The following is a 21,414-nucleotide window of genomic DNA, read 5'->3' as shown; positions in this document are numbered from 1 at the left end:
AGGAAACTGAGGCTCACAGAGAGAAAGGGAAGGGCTCCAAGTCCCACAGAAAATATGTGGAAAAGCTGGGACTCAAACGCAGGTCAGGCTGGGCCTCTCGAGCCTGCCCCCACCCCCCCCCCCCCACCCCCCCATCAAGCCCATCTGTGGAGGGTCCCAGGCTGGGGCATGTGGCAGGTGCCTGACCACCACTGCCTCTTTGTGAGCCCTGGGTATTGTCCCTGAGAGAAAGGCCTCAGTTCCCACCAGTGGCCACCCACACACCTGCTTCCAAGACTAATGGAATCCGTGACCAGACGCCTCCTAGCTCCAGATGGTACCCCATGCCCCACTGCCCCGCCTCTGCCTGTCTGCTTTCCTCCCTCCCCTGACCTGCTGACTTGGCCCCCCCCTGCCCCCGGCCCCCCCCCCCCCCCCCCCAGGTCAGGCTGGGCTGCCGCAGTGGGGCAGAAGAAAGGAGCTGGCCCTCCAATGGCCTCATCTTTGTGTCCCTTCCACGGTGGTCTGGTCTGCCGAAGGAGCTGTCCTCCTACTCGCCCCCACCCCCATGGGGCCTTTTCATCTTTCCCCTCCCAGACAACAAAGCCACAGAGGCCAGGAGGAAGCCCCTCCTCCCTGCTCCAGCTGAGCTGAGCTTTCTGTCTTCTTTTCTGTAAGTTTCAGCTCAGCCCCTGCCCAGAGGTACTGGCCCCAGGCTCAGTGCAGAGCAGGGGCAGGCAGGCTTCAAGGTGGAGATGCCAGAAACCCACGGTCACTGAGTCAAGGGCAGTTCCTCCAGGAGCACCACCCGCCTTGAAGCAGGATCTACCCACTGGACCACTCACCCAGGGCTGACCCTGTGCTGGAGTCCCCTGTGCCCGCACCCTTCTCACCAAGACACGTCTGAGGTCGCATCCATCCATACGCTCACGCGTCCATTCATTCACCATCTTACTGCGAGCCCTGGGCTGGGTGCCCGGCTACAGAAATGCCAACACGTAGTGTTGGAGACCAGTTATTATGACCCTTTTTGCCCACTCTCCGAGCAAGTTCTGAAGCGCCTGAACAGGCACAGGATGGCGAGGGCGGAATGCCCCTAACCACCCAAAGCATTCAGCAGCCTGGAAAAGCCAACCTTGAGACAAGCCTGTTCTGCAGCTAAACCAGCCTTCCTCCCCGGGGCCTCCACTGTCCAGGGAGTCTCCGGCTGCCAGAGTTGGCCTATTTTTCAAGACAAGAAGGGGGATTTGGGCTGCAGGCTCCAGAGAGAGGCATGGGTGGGGGATACGTGTTTTTTACCACATATGGGATATGTTCCTCCTTAATTGTCCTGGGAGGGGCTCAGTCCCACAGTCCGATGGGGCTGGCTGTGGCTCCAGCAGTGGGTATGTGACTAAGCTTTGGCCAATCAGAACATCAAATCTTCTTGGCCCTCCTCTACCTCCCGCTCCCCACCCCCACTGATGGGTTCAGGGATGAATATGTTTCCAAGTTGGTTCAATGATTTCCAGTTCCAGGACTTCACTGGGATGTCTCAGACGAGAGATGATCTTTCTATTGGACTTAGAGCTTTGAGGAGGTAAGTGCCCCAAAGGCTACCAGGAGAGAGAACTTGCTTGAGAGAGAGGCAGAGCTTCTATATTCTGGTGACATTGTTTGAGTACCTTGATCTAGCCATGCCTGAAGCTGGTCTGCCAAGACTTTCCCAGAAGCCACTGTTTTAACCCAAGTCAGTTAGAGTCAGGATTCCAGGCATTCATCTAAGAGAGCTGGCTGATGGGAAGAAAGAAAACAGAGAAGAGAAGGGTGGAGAGTGGCTGGGTGTAGACTGGGAGAAGTAACAGTGAAAACCCTGGTTGGATGTGGGGTTAAATGACATTTGATGACTCGGGATGGCAAATATTCATAAAAAATGATCGCTGTAATGTCATCTCTCCTCCCTCCCGTCATCAGTAAGGTCTACGCTGCTCAAAAATGTGTTGGGAGGGGGGACTGTTTTCGGGGATTTGAAGAAGCCGTCTCTCGTCTGAGATGAGGTGGTGCATCCAGCTGTGGGAAGCAGGAGCCCAGAGGCTGATGTGGCTGTGATGGAGCAGGTAATCCTCCTTGGCAGACTGGGCTGGGTCCGGTGAGCCCCTGAGTTTTTGTCTCGTTCCAAGAGGCCCGAAGACCCCTTTGATTCCTGGAATGCTTCCATATGATCTGGGACTCACTCCCACAGCTGTGAAACCAGAAGTTCTTCCGTGGGGCCCGTCTGCACACAGCCCATTTGTATCCTAACATGGGTGTTCATGGCCTGCTCCCCCCAGGCCCCAGAGGAGCCTCTGGGGCAGCAGACATGTCTGTGTCATTCCCGTGTACCCGACATATCCACTTTCTCCATGGAAGGTGCGTAGAGAACGTGGAACTAATATGTGAACATCCTCAATTGCTTAAATGTTTACCGTCTGTTCTCTTAGGTTCCCGGTCAGGGTGGTGAATTGAGGTGCTGTGCAAGGTTCCCTTCCCATGTACCAATACACAGAAGAACTGGATAAAATATAACCATTTAAATGAGTACAGAGCCAAGGTCAAAAACAAGAAGGAGCTTGCCTGGGGAGTTCATACAAGGAGGCTCCTGCATGAAGCCAGGGGCCAGCCCGGGGCTGCCTCATCCATGAACAGAGGTGAGAAAAACCCCTCTTACTGGCCTTGGGATGTTGTCCCTATATATGGACTCAATTTCTCCCGACCTGTGTAGTTCTGAAGCTTCAAGCTGAGAAATGAAGTTACAAGCCAGCCCGGAATCGGGCCCTGGGGGAGGCAGACGGGGAACAGCTCTGACGGGAACGCCACAGCCCTGGGGATGGGTGGGTTCTCCAGGATCATGGCTTCTGCCAAAGATGGGCTCGCAATTGGCCATCACGAGGCACACCGAGGACCTTGCCATCAGCACGGAAAGGGCAGAGAGGTAAAACACCAGGGAAAGCTGAGCAGTTGCAGTGATCCCAAAGAGATTGGAAAAGAAGGACGTTTGGGAAAGACATGACGGGCAGGATGGCATCCACAACACAAGGACAGAGGGGGACGAAAAAGAAGTAAATGGAAGCCCAGGGAATGAGAAAGGGAGTCACTGAGATATCGTTTCAGGGCGACGGCACGGAAGGGGAAAGGACATCTACTCGGAGTCGGGAAACTCACCAGGGCCCTGGAACAGCCAAGGTTTCGTTAGGAGGCCACCCCCGCTCCAGGGCTCTATTTCCTCGTGTGAGAAAAGGTGGCTCAGATACCAACCTCAGAGGTTATGAGAAGGTCAGAGTGCGTCGCTTCCTGCCACAGTGCTGGAAAAGTGTCATTCATTCTTTTTTTTTTTTTTTTTTTTTTAATTTTTTTTTTCAACGTTTTTTATTTATTTTTGGGACAGAGAGAGACACAGCATGAGCGGGGGAGGGGCAGAGAGAGAGGGAGACACAGAATCGGAAACAGGCTCCAGGCTCCGAGCCATCAGCCCAGAGCCTGACGCGGGGCTCGAACTCACGGACTCAGGGACCGCAAGATCGTGACCTGGCTGAAGTCGGACGCTTAACCGACTGCGCCACCCAGGCGCCCCAAAGTGTCATTCATTCTAACCAAATGGCTTCAAGCTGTCATTCCCAGCGGGGATTTCAGTCACTGCGCTTTTTCTCCCCAAAGATACATCTGCAGAACACCTGGAGGCATTCCAGAGCGATGTCACTTAAGAGGGCATGACAGGCTCTAGTCTTTGGGGTGTGAGGCCTCTTCAACCCACCAAGTTCCTTCGGACCCTACCGCAGGCTCCATGCGTCTGGTCACAGAGGGACACCTGAGTTCCTGACACTTATGCAAAAACAGAGGTGACACTGTAGCCCACAGCTCCTCTGCAGGCTGTGACATTCCTTCAGGTGTTTCGGGGGGGGGGCATGGGGAGACTCCAGGAGGACTTGTGGAAGTTGCCAGACTGGCCTGGGGTATGTGGCTTTGTGCTGTTGGGGCTGGGGCTTGGATCCTAGCTTGTCTGGCCTTGGTTTTCTCATCCAGCAAGTGGAGATGATAATAATACCTTTCTCTGAGGCCAGTTGAGGGGCTCATTTGTACTAACATGGGGAAAGTGCCTTGCATCATGCCTGGTACACACGTGATGCTCAACGCATGTCCTTGGCTCTTCCACCCCCCCCCCCCCCGCCCTTTCCTTTCTTCAAAGAAGGAGAGCTTTGGGGCAAGTCACCCACAAACTCTGATCGTAGAAAACGGGCAGAGGAGGTCTGCCTCCTGGGGCTGGGCATGGTTTAGGGGGCATGTTGTTATAGGGGCAGGGGAGCGAGTGACAGAGCCATCTCCTAATCACCACGACCTGAGCACAGTGTCAGTCTTTCTCCTCACCAAGAGAACCCAGTTTTGTTTGGGGCCTCAGTATGTAGATAAGAGCAGCCATGTGACACGATGCTGGCCCAGGACATGGAGATGCACGTTCTGGTGGGGAAGGGGTGTCTCTCCCTGGAAACAAAGGCAAAGCTCACTTGAAGAAAATCCTCCCCACCCTCAGCATTGCCCATCCTTCTTCTGATGCCTGGACACAGACGTGAGGCCTGGAGGTGTGGCAGCCATCTTGTAACTGTGAGTCCACACACACATGAAAAGGTAAAGTGGAAAGAAAGAAAGAAAGAAAGAAAGAAAGAAAGAAAGAAAGAAAGAAAGAAAGAAAGAAAAAAGAAAGAGGGCAGGGAGGGAGGGAGGAAGGAAGGAAAGGAGGAAGAAAGAACACAGGTGGTAGGGGCAGGCTGACCTTACTTTTCCATGTTCTGGCTGTGTGACCTTGGGTATGTTACTTCACTTCTCAGAGCCTCACTCCCCACAATCTGTAAACTAGGGATAAAACCTCTACCTTGGCACAGTTCTTGTGAGGGTTAAGTGGCGCCCTGGATACAAATCCACCTTTTCTAGCACAAAGGGCTATCCCAATGTTTGTAGTGGCTTCTGTAGTCATGCTGTGGGAGACAGTGAGTTACTTTAGGGTGAAACAAAGAAGGGCCCCTTCATTTCTCCTCTTGGAGAAAGTTCTAAGGCTGGACACAGGCCCCAAGCCAACCAACTCTGCTCTTTGGTCGATCAGCTATGCAAACAGGAAGTGACTACCCAAACATTTGGAGCTGCAGGAGGCTGGCCCCGGGGTGGGCCTCCTCACGGAGGCCTCTCTCCACATTGTGTCTTCTCATCTTCCAGCTGGGAGCACCTCAGAAGTGAAGGAGGAGGTCCCTCCTCTGAGGGGCTAGGTTCAAAGCCTCCCCTTCTGGTTGCCTTGCCCACCAGCCTAGGCCAGGCCACTTTCCCTTGGGCTGGAAGATGACAACAGCCCCTCTGTGGGCTCCCCACAGGCTCTTGCTCTTCCCTCCTCCCATCTCTTTGTCACAACTGCAGCCAGGGCCACTTTTTTTGAAATGCAAATCTGTTCCTGTCCCCCTCTTGCTGAAGTCTTTCATGCTCTCTTTGGGGAAAGATTAAAGCCCCTGACACACCCTTCCAGGCCCTGGAAGGCCTGGCCTCGGCCTGCCGCTCCAGCCACTCTGGCCTCCTTTTAGTTTCTGGAATGTGCCACAGTTCCCCTTGCCTCAGGGCTTTGCCATTTTCTAACCCCCCCCCCCCCCCCTTTCCCCTGTCCCTCTCCCCGGCCCACCTTGCCAAGAAACATCCTATTCTCAGCTCTCAGCAGCTCAAGGGTCACTTCAGGTGCTGGCTGAGCCCCGCTCTTCCCCCACAGCATTCATCCAGCCGGCTGCCCTACATCTCATCACATGATCTCACATGCTCGGTAGTGGCTGCTCAGGGCAGGGACTTGGGGCTGTCTTGCCCCCAGTCACATTCCTGGTACCTGGTGTAGCCTCTGTACAGAGTCAGTGCTCAGTAAATGTGGAAGGCAGGCAGGCAGGTGTGCCTTGGGATTCAAAATGGAGAGGGGGCTGCTCACTGAGCGCCTGCCCCGTGGCAGGCAGGACCTCGCGCCCTCTTCACAGCCACTCTGGCAGGCAGGGACTCCACTCTGTTCTACCAAAGGGGAAACAGAAGCTCCAAGAGGGGTCAGTGACTTGCCCAAGGTCGCACATCTGGCAGAGGCCCTGCTGGGATTTAAACTTGGTCCCAAGCCCGGCTTCCTGCCTGGTGGAGTTGGCACAAGGGATCGTAGTACATGTGTTTCCTCATCTGCCGAGCGGGGATGAAATGGTACCAAGTGACGAGGCTGCCGTGAGGATTCAGTCAGGCCACTAAAGTGCTTGGCTCAGCGTCTGGTGCACGTTAAGGACTCAGCAACTGTTAGCTATCACCACCACCACCACCATCATCATCATCACCGGGTTGATCAAAGAACGGATACGAATAACTCTATCCTGTTGCGACCCACGCATGGGCAAATGGAAGGCCTTTGTGGGTGAACACGCACAGGAGAGGTCGGGTGGGTGGCAAGCGATGGACTGGATGAACGTCGGAGGAAAGGGAAGAACGGCCGACGGAGCGGAGGGATACACGAAATGAACAAACGGGCACGCGAGCACCAGCGTGCGTGCGGGGAGGATACACGCCCGTGGTCTGGGACACCCGGAGCTGACTTGGGGCACCGGGGCCGCACCCCCCCGCTCACCTGTAGCGCCGCAGCTCGCCCTCCAGCCGCCGCACCCAGCGCTGCAGGCCGGGCACCTGTCTCGCCAGCGCTTCGAGCTCGCGCACGCGGCCCAGGCTGCGCAGCACCGCCTCCCGGGCCTCCTCGGCGCGTCGCCGAACCTCGACCTGGCCCTGGCGCAGCCGCCCCGCGCGGGCCTCGGCCACCGCCAGGGCGCCCCGCGCCTGCCGCAGCTCCCGCGCCGCCACCTCGGGCCCAACGCGCCCTGCCTCCTGCGCGCCCGCCTGGCTCTTCCAGAGGCCGACCTGCGGGGGACAGGGCCGCGGGGACAGCCGTGAGCGCCTCGCTGCGCTCACCATTCCCGCGCCCCCAGGAGCACCGACCGTGCACGTTTGTTGCGCGCACTGCCTCCCGCTCCCGGGCTGCTCTGAACTCGGTTCATTCCTCGCAATAAACCTAATGAGACAGGAGCTCTGATCAGCCCCCCTTTTCCTGGGTGATGGAAACTGAGCCACAACACCCATGTTCTCATCTTGGCGCGGTACCAATTAATTCCCAAACTTTACGACTCTTCCCTGCCGATTGCCTGCATTGGTGGCACTCGACCTTCCGTGGCGCCTCCGATCCCTAGACTCGAGGAACAAAAAGGCGTTTCCGGACTTCCCCAAGGTCTGGTCAATAGACTGTTCTTGACGATGGGGTTTTGTTGTCTTGTTTACTGCGGTGTCCCCGACACCTAAACCAGGCCTGGCACACAGTAGGTGCTCAATAAATACCTGGAGTGAATGATCCTGGACCCTCTTACTCTGCACTCCCACCCTTTGCTTCTCTGGTGCTCCCTGGCTGCCAGCCCTTGCCTCGTCCATAGCTACGGCCACTCAAAGCAGCGCCCTGCCACCCCTCTGCCACTCAGGGCTGGTGTCTGGGCAGAGTGCAGAGCAAGGCCAATACGGGTCAGTTCCCTCCTGCCCTAGGCTTCCTTGGGGCTGCTCTTTTCCTCCTCCCACCCCTGTCGCCCTTGGCACAGGGCTGGGCACAGTGCAGAAGTGTTTGTTGACTGAATCCCAGATGCTTGGGCTGGGTCCATATCTTGCTCACTGCTTCCTTCTCAATATCCCAGAGAAGGCCTGACCCCCACAGGTGTTTGGTGGCCGGCGACTACCCGATGAACACCAGGCCCTGGCCCCGAGGGAGGCCCATCACTATTTGCTGAATGATCCAATGAGCTGCTTAAGGGGGGGGAGGGGTGGGGGGGTGGGGACAGGGCCTCTTTCACCCCTTATCTCCTAACCTCTCCCCGCACCCCCATAGCCTGCCACCACGGAGAGCTCAAGATGCCTGTTTAATGACTGAATGTGTGAGCCGGTCCAGGTTTCCGGGGCGAATGCAACTACTGGGTTAGAAGAGGCAAGAAGGGACAGTGAGGGTGGGGAGATGGGGTGGGCTGGTGATCTGGGTGTGACAGCGGTTCTGGAGGTGGCACGGGGGAGGAGAAGAGGAGGGCTGGAGTGGGGCGGGAGAGGGACAGGATGCCAGCGACCTGGAGTGGGGTGGGGCTGCCCTCTCTCCCCTGTTCCACTTCCTGTGCCCGGTCCCGGCTGTTCGAACGACCCCCGCCCCCATCCAGTCGTTGCCGCCCCCCTCCCTCCGCGCCGGCGCGCACCTGCAGCGCTAGGCAGCGCGCGTCACTGCTCTGCAGCGCGGCCCGCAGGTCCTCCACCAACTCGCGCAGGCTGCCGTTCTCCTCCTCCAACCGCGCCAGGCGCTCGCCGTCCCGGCCGCCGTCGGGGCAGTCGGGGCCGCCGTCCGGGCCCGGCGTGTGGGAGGTGCGGCGGCGGCGGCGCGGGCGGCGCAGGCGGATCTGCGTCTCGATGTGCTCGCTGAGAGCGCCGCGGGGCAGCCGGGGCCCCGCGCACGTGCCGAAGTAGCCGCAGAGGCGCGCGTGGAACTGGCGGAAGGTGAGCTCGGGCGGCTCCGCGCGCAGCGCCAGGCGCGCCTCCTCTTCGGCATCTGCGTCCCCGTCGGTGGCCACCCCGGCGGCCGCGTCCCCGGCGGCCGCATCCCCCGGGTTCGCGTCTCGGGCGGCCGCATCCCCGGAGGCTTCCCCGGCGGCGGCCCCCTCGGCGCGCAGCCCCAGCACGGCGCAGAGCGCGCGGAAGTCGGCGCGGGGCAGGCGGCCGGCGCCGCGGCAGTCCAGGTGGTGGAAGACCTCCTGCAGGTACTGGTCCAGGCCGGTGGCCAGCACCACGATCTCGTTCTCCACTCCGCGGTCCAGCCCGTAGTGGTGCGCCAGGGCGCTCAACAGCCACTGGGTGCGCCGCGCGGGTCGCCGGTACGGGTCACCCGCCGCGCCTTCCATGCCGGCCTCCCGGCCCGCGCCGTTCGGCTCCTTCGCCGCCGAGAGTCGCTTCTCGGGTGCCTCCGCCCCGCCACTTCCAGGGGCGGCTCCGGAGTTCCTCGGAAGGAGGGGCTTAGGCTTAGCGGTCGCGGTCTGGTTGGAGCGGCGCGGGGGGCCGTGTCCCGCAGCTGCGCCGGCTTGGCGGGTCGTCTGTGTTTCCCCGGTTGGCTTGGAGGGGACTGGGGTAGGGGGCCGGGTCCCTCTCTCTGTCTCGCTTCTCCGGGTGGCCCCCGCGCTCTCCTCCCCTCATCACTCCGGGGGCGTTCCTGGCGTCTCGTCTTCCCCTCCCACTCCTGGCTCTGTGGGCTTTCGACTCCCTCACCCTCGGCCCCACCCGCCCTGGGCTCAGAGTTTGCCCGGGGACAGGCGCGAGGCGTGGGCGCAGGATGGGAAGCCGGAGCGGGACGGGACGGTGGCAGCCAGGTCCTGTGGCTGGGGGCGTGCCCCCCAAGCCCACGTGTCACTCCACCCCTTCTCCTCTGAAAGGAAAGTCTTCCGAGGATAGCCCCACGAGCTGGCTCCAACCGTCCTCTCCCCGCGCCGGTGCAGAGAAGCCCCTCTCCCCGTATGTTCAGATACTGGGGTCTTAAACTCACACGTCGCTCCACGGCAGGCGGTGCGGGGAGCCTCACGTGTAATTAGAGCCGAGGAGAGGCAGGTTGGAGGAGTGAATGGACCGCTTTAGCGGCATCGCGCCGGTAAGAAGTCGATCTGAGATGGACAGACCTTCGCTCTCTAAGCTGCGTGTGTGTTTGGTGAGGGGTGTGGGGGGGGGAGGCGGGGAAAGCAAGGTATTTTTCCGGCCCTCACCTGTGTGCCTGTGGGTAGTGAGTTGGCGGGGCGACCTGAGTTCCACCTTTGAGCTTGGGTTATGCTGGTAGGTTGTTTGGCCAACACTTTCTCTCGTGCCTTACAACACGTTTTTGGCAGGTGAAAGGAAAACCACCCTCTCGGGGAGACCGAGGTTGCTTTTCCTTTCTTTTTCACCAGAGAGATGTCATGCACCTGTTACCGGCACTGGGACTGGTTGTCCAGCCATGTTGGAGCAGACTTTATTCAACTGTCCCTGGCTTTAAGATGGGCAGAATGTGGGCTTGTGTATAGCTCTAGGAATTTAAATGCTAAATCCTGGAATTTGAAAAAGCGCTAAAATTCTGTCTCCTCTTCGGCAGTATCCCAGAGTCAGCAGTTTATTTGGTAAACTCCTGCCCATTCTTGAAGATTTTTCCCAAAGGAAGGACTTAGATGCTTCTCCCCAACCATTTTGGACATATTTTTTTTAAACTATAAAAGTAATAACATTTTGACAAAAAGTGTTACATCAGTTTCACTTCTTGGCTCCTACCTTAGAAAAATACATGTGCACAGGATGTTCACTGCATCATTGTTTATAATATTGAGAAACTAGAGACAACCTAGTACCCATCAACCTCGATGAATCACCAAAAAAGGAGTGAGCAAGGCAAGTTGAAACCTGTTATGTACAATGTTAAGACTTACATGTAACAATAACAACAAAACCACACAGCAGGGTAGTAAATATTTTCTGTAAAGACATGTATATATGCATAGAGAGAGATGGGAGGATTCAAAACTGATTTTGTGGTTATTTCTGAGGATCAAAGATATTTAGCCTTTGCTATAGCATTTCTCTTTTTGACAAGATGACTTCTCCCTCCCTCCCTTCCTTTTTTTCTTTTTCCTTCCTTCCTTCCCTCCTTCCTTCTTTCTTTGCTTCCTTCCTCCTTCCTGCTTTCCTCTTTCTTTCTTTCTTTCTTTCTTTCTTTCTTTCTTTCTTTCTTTCTTTCTTTCCAGGGAGGACATACCTTATTTACCATTTACATGCCATAAAACTCACCCACTTAATGGTATAAGTAAATGCTTTTAGTGCATTTGTAGAGTGTATAACCATCACAGTCTAACTTCAGAACGTTTTCATCCCCTGTTTCCCAAAAACCTTTGTACTACTTAACTCATTCAGTACGTCTCCACCTTCCACCCCCAACCTCCACTGCTCAGCAGCCACCACTTTCTGTGTCTATAGATTTGTCTCTTCTGGACATTGCATGTAAAAGGAATCATACAGTGTGTGACAGCCTCCTTTTTGAAAACATTAACAATAATGTTTTCCAGGTTCACCCACATTGTAGCATGTATCGGTACTTTCTTCCTTTCTACGGATGAGTGATATCCCATTGTGTGGGTAGATCACGTTTTTGCTTATCCGCTCATCAGTTGATGGACATTTGGGTTGTCCCCACCTTTTGTCTATTCCAAATAGTGCTGCTGTGAACATTCACGTGGGCATGTTTTCATTCCTCTTGTTGTGTAGACCCGGGGTGGGAAGGCTGCTTAGATGGCTTTTTTTTTTAATGTTCATTTTATTTATTTTTGAGAGAGAGAGAGAGAGAGCACCAGCAGGGGAGGAGCAGAGAGAGAGCGAGAGCGAGAGAGCGAGAGAGCGAGAGAGCGAGAGAGAGAGAGAGAGAGAGAATCCCAAGCAGGCTTCATGCTGTCAGCACAGAGCCCAACGTGGGGCTCTATCTCCCAACCATGAGATCGTGACCGGAGCTGAAATCAAGAGTTGGCTGCTTTAACCGACAGAGCCACCCAGGCGCCCCACTGGATGGTAGTTTTATGTTTAATTTTTGAGGAATTGCCCAACTGGTTTTCAAAATGGCTGCACCATTTACCTTCCTACCGGCAGTGTTTTCCTGTTTCTTGATGGGTTAAGTGATACGACCGGTCTGAATCCCGGCCTCCTGCAGCTTCCATGTCAGTTCGCGGTGCCCCCAGCCTTCCTCAGCAAGTCCCTGCCATCTTCTGTTCTTCTCTGTGCTCATGCCCAGCCTCTAGACCGTCGGGCCGTCCAGTGCTGTACCCTCAGAAGACATCCCAAATCCGACTCCCTCAGCCCCCTCCACTGGTACCACCCTGGGCCAAACCCCCAGGGTCTCCGACCTGTATTATTGCAACAGACTCCCCCAAGAACTGCCCTTGGACTCCTACAGTCTGTTCCATAGCCAGAGGACCCCTCCTCTGCTCACGACCCCCTAATTCTTTCCCTCTCACAGGGACTAGAGGCTAAGTCCTCCCCGGATCCTAGAGTCACATTCCTCAGCCATTACTATGGACTTGCTCCCCAACCTCCTCTCAGTTCTTCTGACCTCAGGGTATTTGCATCTGCTTCCACCAGCTGTTTACAGCCCCCTCACCTCCAAGGCCTTTGCTCCAACATCACTGCCTCAGGGAGGCCTCTGGTGACATCGAATGCACCCTGCACCTCTGACAGGCTGTCTTGCCTGTGTGTGGTGTCTGTCTCCCTGTCCGAAACTGTCCGTCAGCCATGAGGGTAGCAGCACTTGTCTGTTGCCCTGGAACGGTGTCAGGCACGCCGAAAGGAGAGAGGGTCTCCAACTTCCATCCCGGCTGCCTCCCTGGTCCCCACTCTGGGTATGGCATCGTGTGTCACCTGCCACATAGTTTCTTTGCCTACAAATGCTATGTGTGTTTTTTATGTGTATTTTTTTTTAAGACAGCTATTACACCACATTGTTATTTATTTGTGGGCCTCGCAGGAGGTCTGAGAACCTGATGCCCTGCAGTCCCAGCAGGGGCCTGGCACAGAGTAGGGACTAATAATGCTGCTTTGACCGAACATGTGAAGTCACTGCATCGAATGGGAAGAGTGCCTCTAGCTGGCACGGGGGTGGGGGTGTGTGGGGGGGATTCGGTGTCCTTTGATGCACTGGTGTTGGAGTCCGTGAGACTCCAAATGTTGGTAGTTGACTGGATCAGCTGGGCCGCAGAAGCTTCTGGGCCCGGAGCCCCCTGGTCTGCGGGTTTGCTGTGTAAGACAGGACTCTGGATCTTGGCTCTGGACTTCTGGGTCGCACTTCTGCAGTCGAATGGGATTTGATTTCATGGGGGTGCTGAGAGCTGGCACGCCCAGCCAGACCACAGCGCTCACCCCTACCCCCTGTCCCTGCAGCTGGGGACTGCTCTTGGTGAGGGAATCCTTTGAACAGTAACGTTCCCCTGGCCGGTCAACGCTGAAAAGAAAGCCTTTAAATATCTTGCCATGGAGCGTTGCCTGGGCCTCTGCCCCCCGCCGTTCAGCAGGGGCCAGGGAAGTCGGGGTTTATAATGGTGCGCTGTCAGGCCTGTCTGTCTGTGGGGCAGGGTTACCAGGCGCCTCTGAAATCATTCCGGTTGGACCCACAAGGTTTTTGTTTAAGGTTCGGAGTGAGCAAACTCAAAGGTCTCCTGTGCTCTTTTGTCTGAGCTGGGGGATGGGTGTGTGTCTGCGTGGGGGAGAGCCGAGGCCCCCGCAAAGAGATGATTTTCTGAAGTCAGTTCACTGTTGTTTGAGCCATTTCAAACAGTATATTGTTTAAAGTGCCTTTCAACAGCCCCGAAAAATGCTAAACAGCAAAAGTCACCCCCGTAAGCGGGGACCATAGACACTTCTGATGTATTTATTTCCAGGCGTTTTCCATGCATTGAAAGAACTCCACTGGGGTGGTTGTTATGGGACTGTGTACATCTGTCAAAGCACTTACAAGGACGAGTTTTACAGGATGTGAATTGTACCTCATTAAACTCAACCTAGAGAAACACAGTTGAAATGCTCTTGCTGGGATCTTTCCTTGCACATCAGCCATACTTCCTCAACAGCTTTGCCGTCATTAATATTCCTTTGCAAATGTTCTTGAGACGGCTTCTTGTTGCCTCTTGGGAGCTGCGAGGTGTTTCCTCATCCCCCAGCGATGCACATCAAGGTGGTTTGTGGTTTTTCTCCATCAAAACAACACCGTAAACTGTTGACTCTCCATCCTGAGTGATTTACTACCGTGCCAAGGAGTTTGGACATTTATTTTATAAGCTCCTGATATTGTCGAACTGTTTTTCAGAAACGTTTTGTCATTCTGTACAGCCCCCTGGCATGTCTGGGAATGTCTGGGAGCCATCATTTTCTGTGACAAACCTTTTATATTTTCGGGAGTCTTGGTCGTGGATTTGCTTAGCGTTCAGACTCCAAGTTTTACTCTTCTCTCTATTAAAAATCGGACTGAGCTAGGCAAGTTTTCTTAGACACAACAAATGCATGATCCAAAAACAAAACAAAAAAAAATTGGTAAATTGGACCTAATCAAAATACAAAACTTTTGCATTTCAAACTGCAATGGTAAAGACACCGTTAAGAAAATACAAGGACCAGCAGGAGACCAGGAGGAAGTATTTGCAGAACATAGGCCCTGCAATTAAAGGACTTATGTTCTGACTTTACAGAGAACTCCTACAACTCAGTAAGATAATCCAATCAAAAAGTGGGCGAAAGACAGGAACAGACATTTTACCAAAGAGGATCATGGATGACCAATAAGTCCACGAAAAGATCTCAATATCATTAGTCATTGGTGAAATACAAAATAAAACCACAACGAGATACTATTCCATACTCATGAGAATGGCTGTAGTAAGTTAGACGGCAATAAATGGTTTCTGGAAGATGGGGAGGAACAGGAACCCTCATCCTATGATGGCGGGAATGTGAAATGGCGCAGCCACTTTGGAAAACGGTTTGGCAATTTCTCAAAGAGAGAAACATGAAACTACTGATGTGGAGATGTTGGGGTTTGGAGCAGGCAGTCAAGAAAGAATTCTTGAGACATCTTCGGTGTAAAAGGTGGTCTTGTTAAAGCTCAGGGACAGGACCTGTGGGCAGAAAGAGCCACACTGGGGTTGTGAGGAGTGACTGATTATACATATTCAAGTTGGGAGGGGGTCAGGGATAGCATAAGACTCTAAGGAACTTGGAAGCAAGGTTTCCAGGATCTTGAAGGACTAACTGTTGTTAGGAAAAGGTCATTTGCTACTGTCTAGTAAAACCTCGGTCATGAGACCTTCGGATGTGTATCAGTGGGCCATGTGCTTGGAGGATGATTGCTAACATATATCTGGGAGGGGTAGAGATAAAGGAAGTTTCCAAAGGAATTTTTATATGTTAAAGGAGACTCACAGGATCTTGGAGGGGCGAGATAATGTTAAGCAAAGATTGCCTTTTTTCCTTAGCAAAATATTAACGTCGAAGCATCTGATCTTCTAGAGGAAGGTCACCCTGCCTGTCTCAAGGACTTACCAATGGGCTGTAAGTTGTAAGGAAATTTATTTATTTTTTCTTTTGCTTTTGTTCCCCACACCACTACCACACAACCCAGCTATTTTACTCCAAGTGTCTACCCAAGAGAAATGAACGTATCTGATGACGCAGAGATTTTTAGGGGAATGTTCATGGCAGCATTTTTCATAAATGTCTAAGTGTTCAGCCTGAATTTCCATGAACGGATGAACGGATAGACAAAATGTGGTCTATCACACAATGGAACATATTTAGACACAAAAAGGAATGAAGTATTGATTCATGCTACAGCATGAATGAGCCTCAAAAACATGCTAAGTGACAGAGGCCAGTCACAAAGCCAAACCATGTAATATATGACTCCAATTATATGAAATATCCAGAAAAGGCAAGTTTTTAGAGGCAGAGGTAGATTACTGGTTGCCTGGGCCTGGGGCTGGGAACAGAGATTCATTGTAAATGTGCACGAAGGCTCTTATTAGGGAGATGGATGGTTTCATCACTTGGTAAAGTTACCAAAAACCATTGGACTCTACACTCGAAATGGGTGCATTTTATGATATAGAATATACCTCATTACAGCTGTTAAAAAGGGGGGTTGGAGATGCCAAGAAGAAGGTGGGTGTAGCTTTTCCCCAAAGATGCATCCTCTGCCAGAGGCTTAGGAGAACTTCAGAAAGGCTCTTCTGGATGCCCGTGGAAACTTTGGGGCTCCCCTACTCTGGGAGGAAGAAGGAAGTGATAGAATGCCTTCAGATTGCTCCCACCCATGGGACATCTGTCTGCAATGTGGCTTCGCCCTTCCTCCTATCCAGAGGTGGAGTCTGTTCTTCATCCCCTTGAATCTTGGCTGGCCCTTGTGACTGGCTGTGGTCAATGGATATGGCAGAAGTGACCCTGTGCCATTTCCCAAGCCTTGGTCTCAAGAGGCCCTAGACCTTGCACCTTTGCTTTCCTGGAACCCTGCCCTGAGAATGCCATCTGAGGAAGCCAGTCCAGCCTGGTGGAGCATGGCGGGGGGGGGGGGGGCATATGGACGGGGAGAGGGAGATTGAGGGACCCCAGGCAAGGGCACCAACGGCCAGACATGTGAGGCCATCTTGGACCTCCCAGCCCTGTGGATACAGATGATCCAGCTCAGTGAGTGAGCCCAGGCCACACCATCAGAGAGTCACTGGTCTATAGAACTGTGAACATATACCCTCTTTGCTTTGCTTTCCTTTGACTTTGCCTGTCCTGAAGGCACCTTTGTTGAAGTGAGGTTGTGGACCCACCTCCCACACCCAAGTACCAGCAAGCACACCTGTGCCTTCACTCCTTCCCGTGATGCTCTGGGTCTTGACCTAGATACCATTTCTCTCAAAGCAGTGGTTCTAAAACTTGGCTGTGCGATAGAATCTTGGTGGAGGCAACTTTAAAAAATATGGGGTCGGTTCCAGTCATTTTTTATTAAAAATTAAAAATTTTTTTAACTTTATTCATTTTTGAGAGACAGAGAGAGACAGAGCATGAGCAGAGAAGGGGCAGAGAGAGAGGGAGACGCAGACTCCGAAGCAGGCTCCAGGCCCCGAGCTGTCAGCATAGAGCCTGACGCGGGGCTTGAACTCATGGACTGTGAGATCATGACGTGAGCTGAAGTCAGACGTTCAACCAATTGAGCCACCCAGGTGCCCCGCAAATTTTTTTAAATGTTTATTTTTGAGAGAGAGCGAGCGAGAGGAAGACACAGAATCCAAAGTAGGATCCAAGCTGTCAGCACAGAGCCCTAGGCCAGGCATGAACTCACGAACTGCCAGAGATCATAACCTAAGCCAAAGTCGGACACTCAACCAACTGAGCCACCCAGGCGCCGCCCAGTTATTTGTTATTGTGCAACAGATCGTCCTAAACCTTAGTGGCTTAAGACAACAATAATTTACTTCGGTTATAAAGCTCAATTTGGGGAGAGTTTGGTGATAGCAGCTGGTTTCTGTTACATATGGTGGCCATTGGGGTGACTCAAAGGCTGGGAGCTGGAATCATCTGAAGTCTGGCACTCTTGCACGTCTGGTGGTTGAGGCTGGGAGGCAGCTGGGAACTCAGCTGGTGCTGTTGGCCAGAACATCCATATGTGGACCTTCCATGTGGCTTCTTGGGCTGCCCCCCAACATCCTGGATGAATTCTCAGAGTGAGCTCCCCAGAAGAACAAGGCAGAGCACATGGGGTTTGTATGACCTGGCCTCAGAAGTTACAGAGTCACTCTGTGGGCTGAGGTGGTCGCAGAAAGTCTTACCTGGATCCAAGGGGGAAGGGACTAGACCTACCACTGCATGGGAGGAGTCCGACATCATTCTGTAAGGGGAGTGTGTGGGAGATCTATTGAGGTGGCTGTCTTTGGAGAATACAGTGACTGGTTCCTAAGCCCCACCCCTGGAGAATCAATTCTGAAAGTCTGGAGTGAAGCCTCAGGATTGAAGTTTTGACATGTTCCTGGGTGATTCTGGTGCATAACCAGGACCAGGAAGTGGCCCTTTGTCTTAGGCCTGTGGCCTCTCAATTCTGAGCTCAGAGCTGTCCACACCACAGAAGATGCTGGGGAGATCGACTTTGGAGAGAAACCAGCCTCGGGTCAGCAGGGGGACCTGAGGAACAGGAGGCCTGCTGTCTGTGCAGGGGAGGGTGGTGTCACTGACCTGCCTTTCTTTTTTATTAAAACATTTTTTTTGATGTTTATTTATTTTTGAGAGAGAGTGAGTGAGCAGGGGAGGGACACAGAGAGAGGGAGACGCAGAATCTGAAGCAGGCTCCAGGCTCTGAGTCGTTAGCACAGAGCCCCAGTGTGGGGATCGAACTCACGAACTGTGAGATCATGACCTGAGCCACCTGGGTGCCTCGACCTGCCCTTATTAATGGGGCCTTTTGGGAGCTGGTGCATCCTACCAGCCTTCTTTTCTTCCAACCCTGTGTGTGTCTCTTTAGCACTTCCTGGTTTGTAGACGGTGATGTCCAGGCTGCTGGTGGTACAGTATGAGAGGGTGGTATGGCATTTAGTGGGGACAGTTTGAGTTCTCCTCTCCAGGGTGCTCACTGCCATCTGGGGCCTTCCCCTCATAGCTATTCTTGAGCCTCAGGTTTTTTTAGATTGATTCAACCTGAGGACTATTGGAGGGCCCTAGTCAGTGGGCAGGATTCTAGAAGGGGGTGGTCTAGGGAGGCAGGAAGTGGGAGGCAGGGGACCTGGGTTCCAGCTCCAGCTGGGCCACCATTTTGCTTCTTTAACCATGGGTAGGTCATATCTCAGCTCAGAGCCTCAGTTTCCCCAACAGGTACACGTGTGGAGTCTCAGCTCCCATTCTCTTGAGTGGAGCTACTCTCCCTTAACAGAAAACCCGAGGTGGCTCCTCATTGACTCTAGTCTTTGAGTCCTGCCTGCCCTTCACACCTGGGTCTCCGGGGCCCTCCGCTCACCACTCCAGCCTCATCATCCCTTCCCAGAACTTGCGGGCACCTTCACCCCCTCTGGGCTTTTGCATAGGCTCTTCCCGCTGCCTGGAATACTTTCTCTTGCATTCATTTCCTGGCAAACCCCGACGTTTGGCTTTTGTCACCTCTTCCATGAAGCCTGCCCCTGCCCCCCCCCCCCCCCCCCCGCCAGCTACCTCTGCGGTGTGTCCCTCCGCCCTAGCCCCTTGGATGTTCTGTGATCTACGTAGGGAGCAGCCGCCAGTGTTCTCTCAGCTGGGGAGCTTTGGGGTGGCCGTGGTGTTTGCAGACGAGCCCAGGCTTTAGCGTCAGATAGTCTGGATTTCCACCCAGTGCTGCGACACACTCGCTTGTGTGACCTCCGGCGAGTCGTGGCACCAGTCGAAGCCTCAGTTTTCTCATCTCTGAGTTGGGGCTCCTGATCACGAAACAGAATTCTCATGATATTTTAAGGACATCAGCGACAGAAGCAGAGTCTATATGAAAGAGGTTTGGGGTAGGGTTAGAGATACCAGAGTTTTCAGAGCCCATTGCTTCCCTCGCCCTTATCAACGAATGGAAGGTGGGGGCTGATGGCAATACAGGCGGGGCCACAATCCTTGTCCCCTGTACTGCGGGTAAGGGCGAGGTGTGTAATAGGCGCTCACGTTCAGATCTGGAATTCTTTAAAGATTGAATGAATGAGTGGATGGATGGATGAATGGATGAATGCGTGCATGCAAGGGCTCCAACTAGTTTCCGGATTTGGATACACCTTTTTGCCACACCTTGGCTGCACCTGGTCAGGGACCAGGGGCTGAGGACGGAAGTCCCACCTCCAGGAGCCCCGCCCCCAGAGGAGCCCCGCCCCAGGGCCGTAGCCACGCCTGTCTCCTAGCAACTGTAAACAGAATTGGGCAGCTTCGACCCCCGGGCCTCCCTGCCTGGGCGGATCGACTTGCATCCTCCGAGCCTTCTCGCCTGGCGGCTGTGCAGCGGGTGTACGAGCTGGCTGACGCCAGGGTCTGAGCCCAGGGTGCTGCCCAGCGCATCGCGTTGCAGGTACCGAAGGTCCCCTGCCACCTGCCCGTCCTGCTGGGCACCCCTTTCTGAGCATTTGCCCGAGTTCCTCCTGCATGGACCCAGAGTTTGTGCCCTGAGCCCAGCACTCAGTGCCCATTCGTGTCTTGCCCCCGGGGGGGTTCCCGCCCTCTTTGACCTCACCAGGCCCTTGCACTGCCGTCCCCTGGCCCGGTTCGCCTGTCCCTACGTGGCAAACGCATACTGTGCTTTGACACTGCTCACCCGCGGCCCCACGGAGTGGAAACACCCGGTTCTCTCCCAGCTTCTCATTCTTAGGGAATTGCACTCACCTGGGGCTGGCTCTCCAGAAGTGCCAATGATTGACTTGGCGAAAGGGGGAGGAGCTGGGGCTGGGGGAGGAGGGAGACTCAAGCTGGAGTTGGTGTTGCTTATCGTGAGTCCTGCAAGCCGTCATTCTCTGTGACTCACTGTTGCACGCCTACTGTGTGCCAGGCGGTGTTCCAGGCCTTGGCCGTTCACCCCAGACAGGACAAGGGAAAGGAAGGGAAGGAGAGGAAGGGTGGGTAATCCTGAAAGAGGCAGGGCTTGCCTCCGGGGAACAGAGGGTGGTGACAGCAGTGCCTTCATCGTCTTCCAGCCAGGAGTGCCGGGCCTGTGGGTGCTCTGCGGAATGTCCCTGCACGCCTGGGAGTGGGAAGATCAGGACAGGGCGAGCATGGGGCCCATGTCCTCCATGGGCAGCTTTTACCGGTCTGGCAGTGAGTGGGACACGGAGGAGTACCTGAAGGTCAGAGGCCAAGCCCCGGAGTTGGATTCCGACCACCCGTGTAGCAAGTCCTCACATGGGCCTGCCGACAGCTTCCAGTCTGATGTGCCCCAGGCTGTCCCCTGCAAGTTCGTCATCTCACTGGCCTTCCCGGTGACTGCTGGTAAGTGCTAGGGCAGAGTCCCAACACCCTCTGCAGAAAGGGGTGTGCCAATGACCTGCCCCCAGAAGTTTGGGGCCCCTGAGCTCCCTCTGTTGGCTTCCCCAAGTGAGGTGGCCAATGCCAGCAGCAGAGATCAGAAAAGCAGCTGCAATTTCAGGGGCCCACAGTGGGCCAGCAAGTAAGCGGTTACATGGGCTTCACGTGCTTAATCCTCTCAATAACCCTAAGAGGTAGGTGGTATTATTTCTACTTTTTGCAGATGAGTACACGGGGAAGAGGTGAAGGCATTGGTTCCCCTCAACTGGTTGTGTATCGCCTAATTCCTTGTTGAAAACACAGATTCTCAGATGCATGGGATCCAGCTCTCTGGGTGTATAGGTGCATCAGTTGGTTTTTGCCACACAAATGCGGTGTCACAAACCCAAACGACTCCACAAGTCGGGGGCTTCGAACAGGAATCCCTCGTTCTGGATGAGCAGGTGGGCGGGTCCAGGCGTGTCTCCCTGTAGTGGCTCTGCTCTGCTTCGTGCCCCTCTCACCCTCCTCCGGGACATGGGGGCTAGCCAGACACATTCTCATTATGGGAAGGCACAGGCACACCAAGGGGGCAAGCCCGGACATCCAAGAACTCTTCAAGTCTTTGAGCACCTCCCACCTGCTAGCATTTTATTGGCCAAAGCCAGTCACATGGTTGAACCCCAAGATTAGGGGCAGAGAAAAGAACTCCATGTTTTGAGATAGATAGATATATATATATATATATATATATATATATATTATTTTTTTTTTTTTTTTTTTTTTTTTTTTTCCTACTTGGTCTCCCCCCTGCCCCGCCCCGGGTAGAAGATTAATTTCAGCTTCTCCTTTGTT

The 21,414-nt window shown here is 54.2% G+C and overlaps 2 protein-coding genes across 6 annotated transcripts in view; one reads left to right on the top strand and one right to left on the bottom strand.

The window, feature by feature from the left end:
- The window catches only part of EFCC1 (EF-hand and coiled-coil domain containing 1), a 41,473-nt gene extending 32,249 nt beyond the window's left edge, over positions 1–9,224 (bottom strand). Inside the window, exons 1-2 of the mRNA XM_042912084.1 lie at positions 8,253–9,224; positions 6,611–6,894 (exon numbers count right to left, since the gene is read on the bottom strand). Coding sequence (XP_042768018.1) covers positions 6,611–6,894; positions 8,253–8,948 — 980 coding nt within the window. The 5' untranslated portion in view covers positions 8,949–9,224. The remainder of the gene's footprint in view (positions 1–6,610; positions 6,895–8,252) is intronic.
- Positions 9,157–21,414, top strand: part of CFAP92 (cilia and flagella associated protein 92 (putative)) — an 82,590-nt gene continuing 70,332 nt past the window's right edge. For 2 of the 5 annotated variants that reach the window (XR_006195710.1, XM_042912068.1), the window contains exons 1-2: positions 9,157–9,685; positions 20,253–20,544. Coding sequence is in view for 4 of the 5 variants with exons in the window: in XM_042912068.1 (XP_042768002.1) it covers positions 9,659–9,685; positions 20,253–20,544 (319 nt within the window). In the remaining variant the exon portion in view is untranslated. The remainder of the gene's footprint in view (positions 9,686–20,252; positions 20,545–21,414) is intronic. The other 3 variants (XM_042912063.1, XM_042912048.1, XM_042912054.1) reach the window with 3 other exon arrangements.

Source organism: Panthera leo, chromosome A2, assembly GCF_018350215.1.
Source record: "Panthera leo isolate Ple1 chromosome A2, P.leo_Ple1_pat1.1, whole genome shotgun sequence".
NCBI lineage: Eukaryota > Metazoa > Chordata > Mammalia > Carnivora > Felidae > Panthera > Panthera leo.
This window is presented reverse-complemented; position numbering and strand designations above follow the sequence as displayed.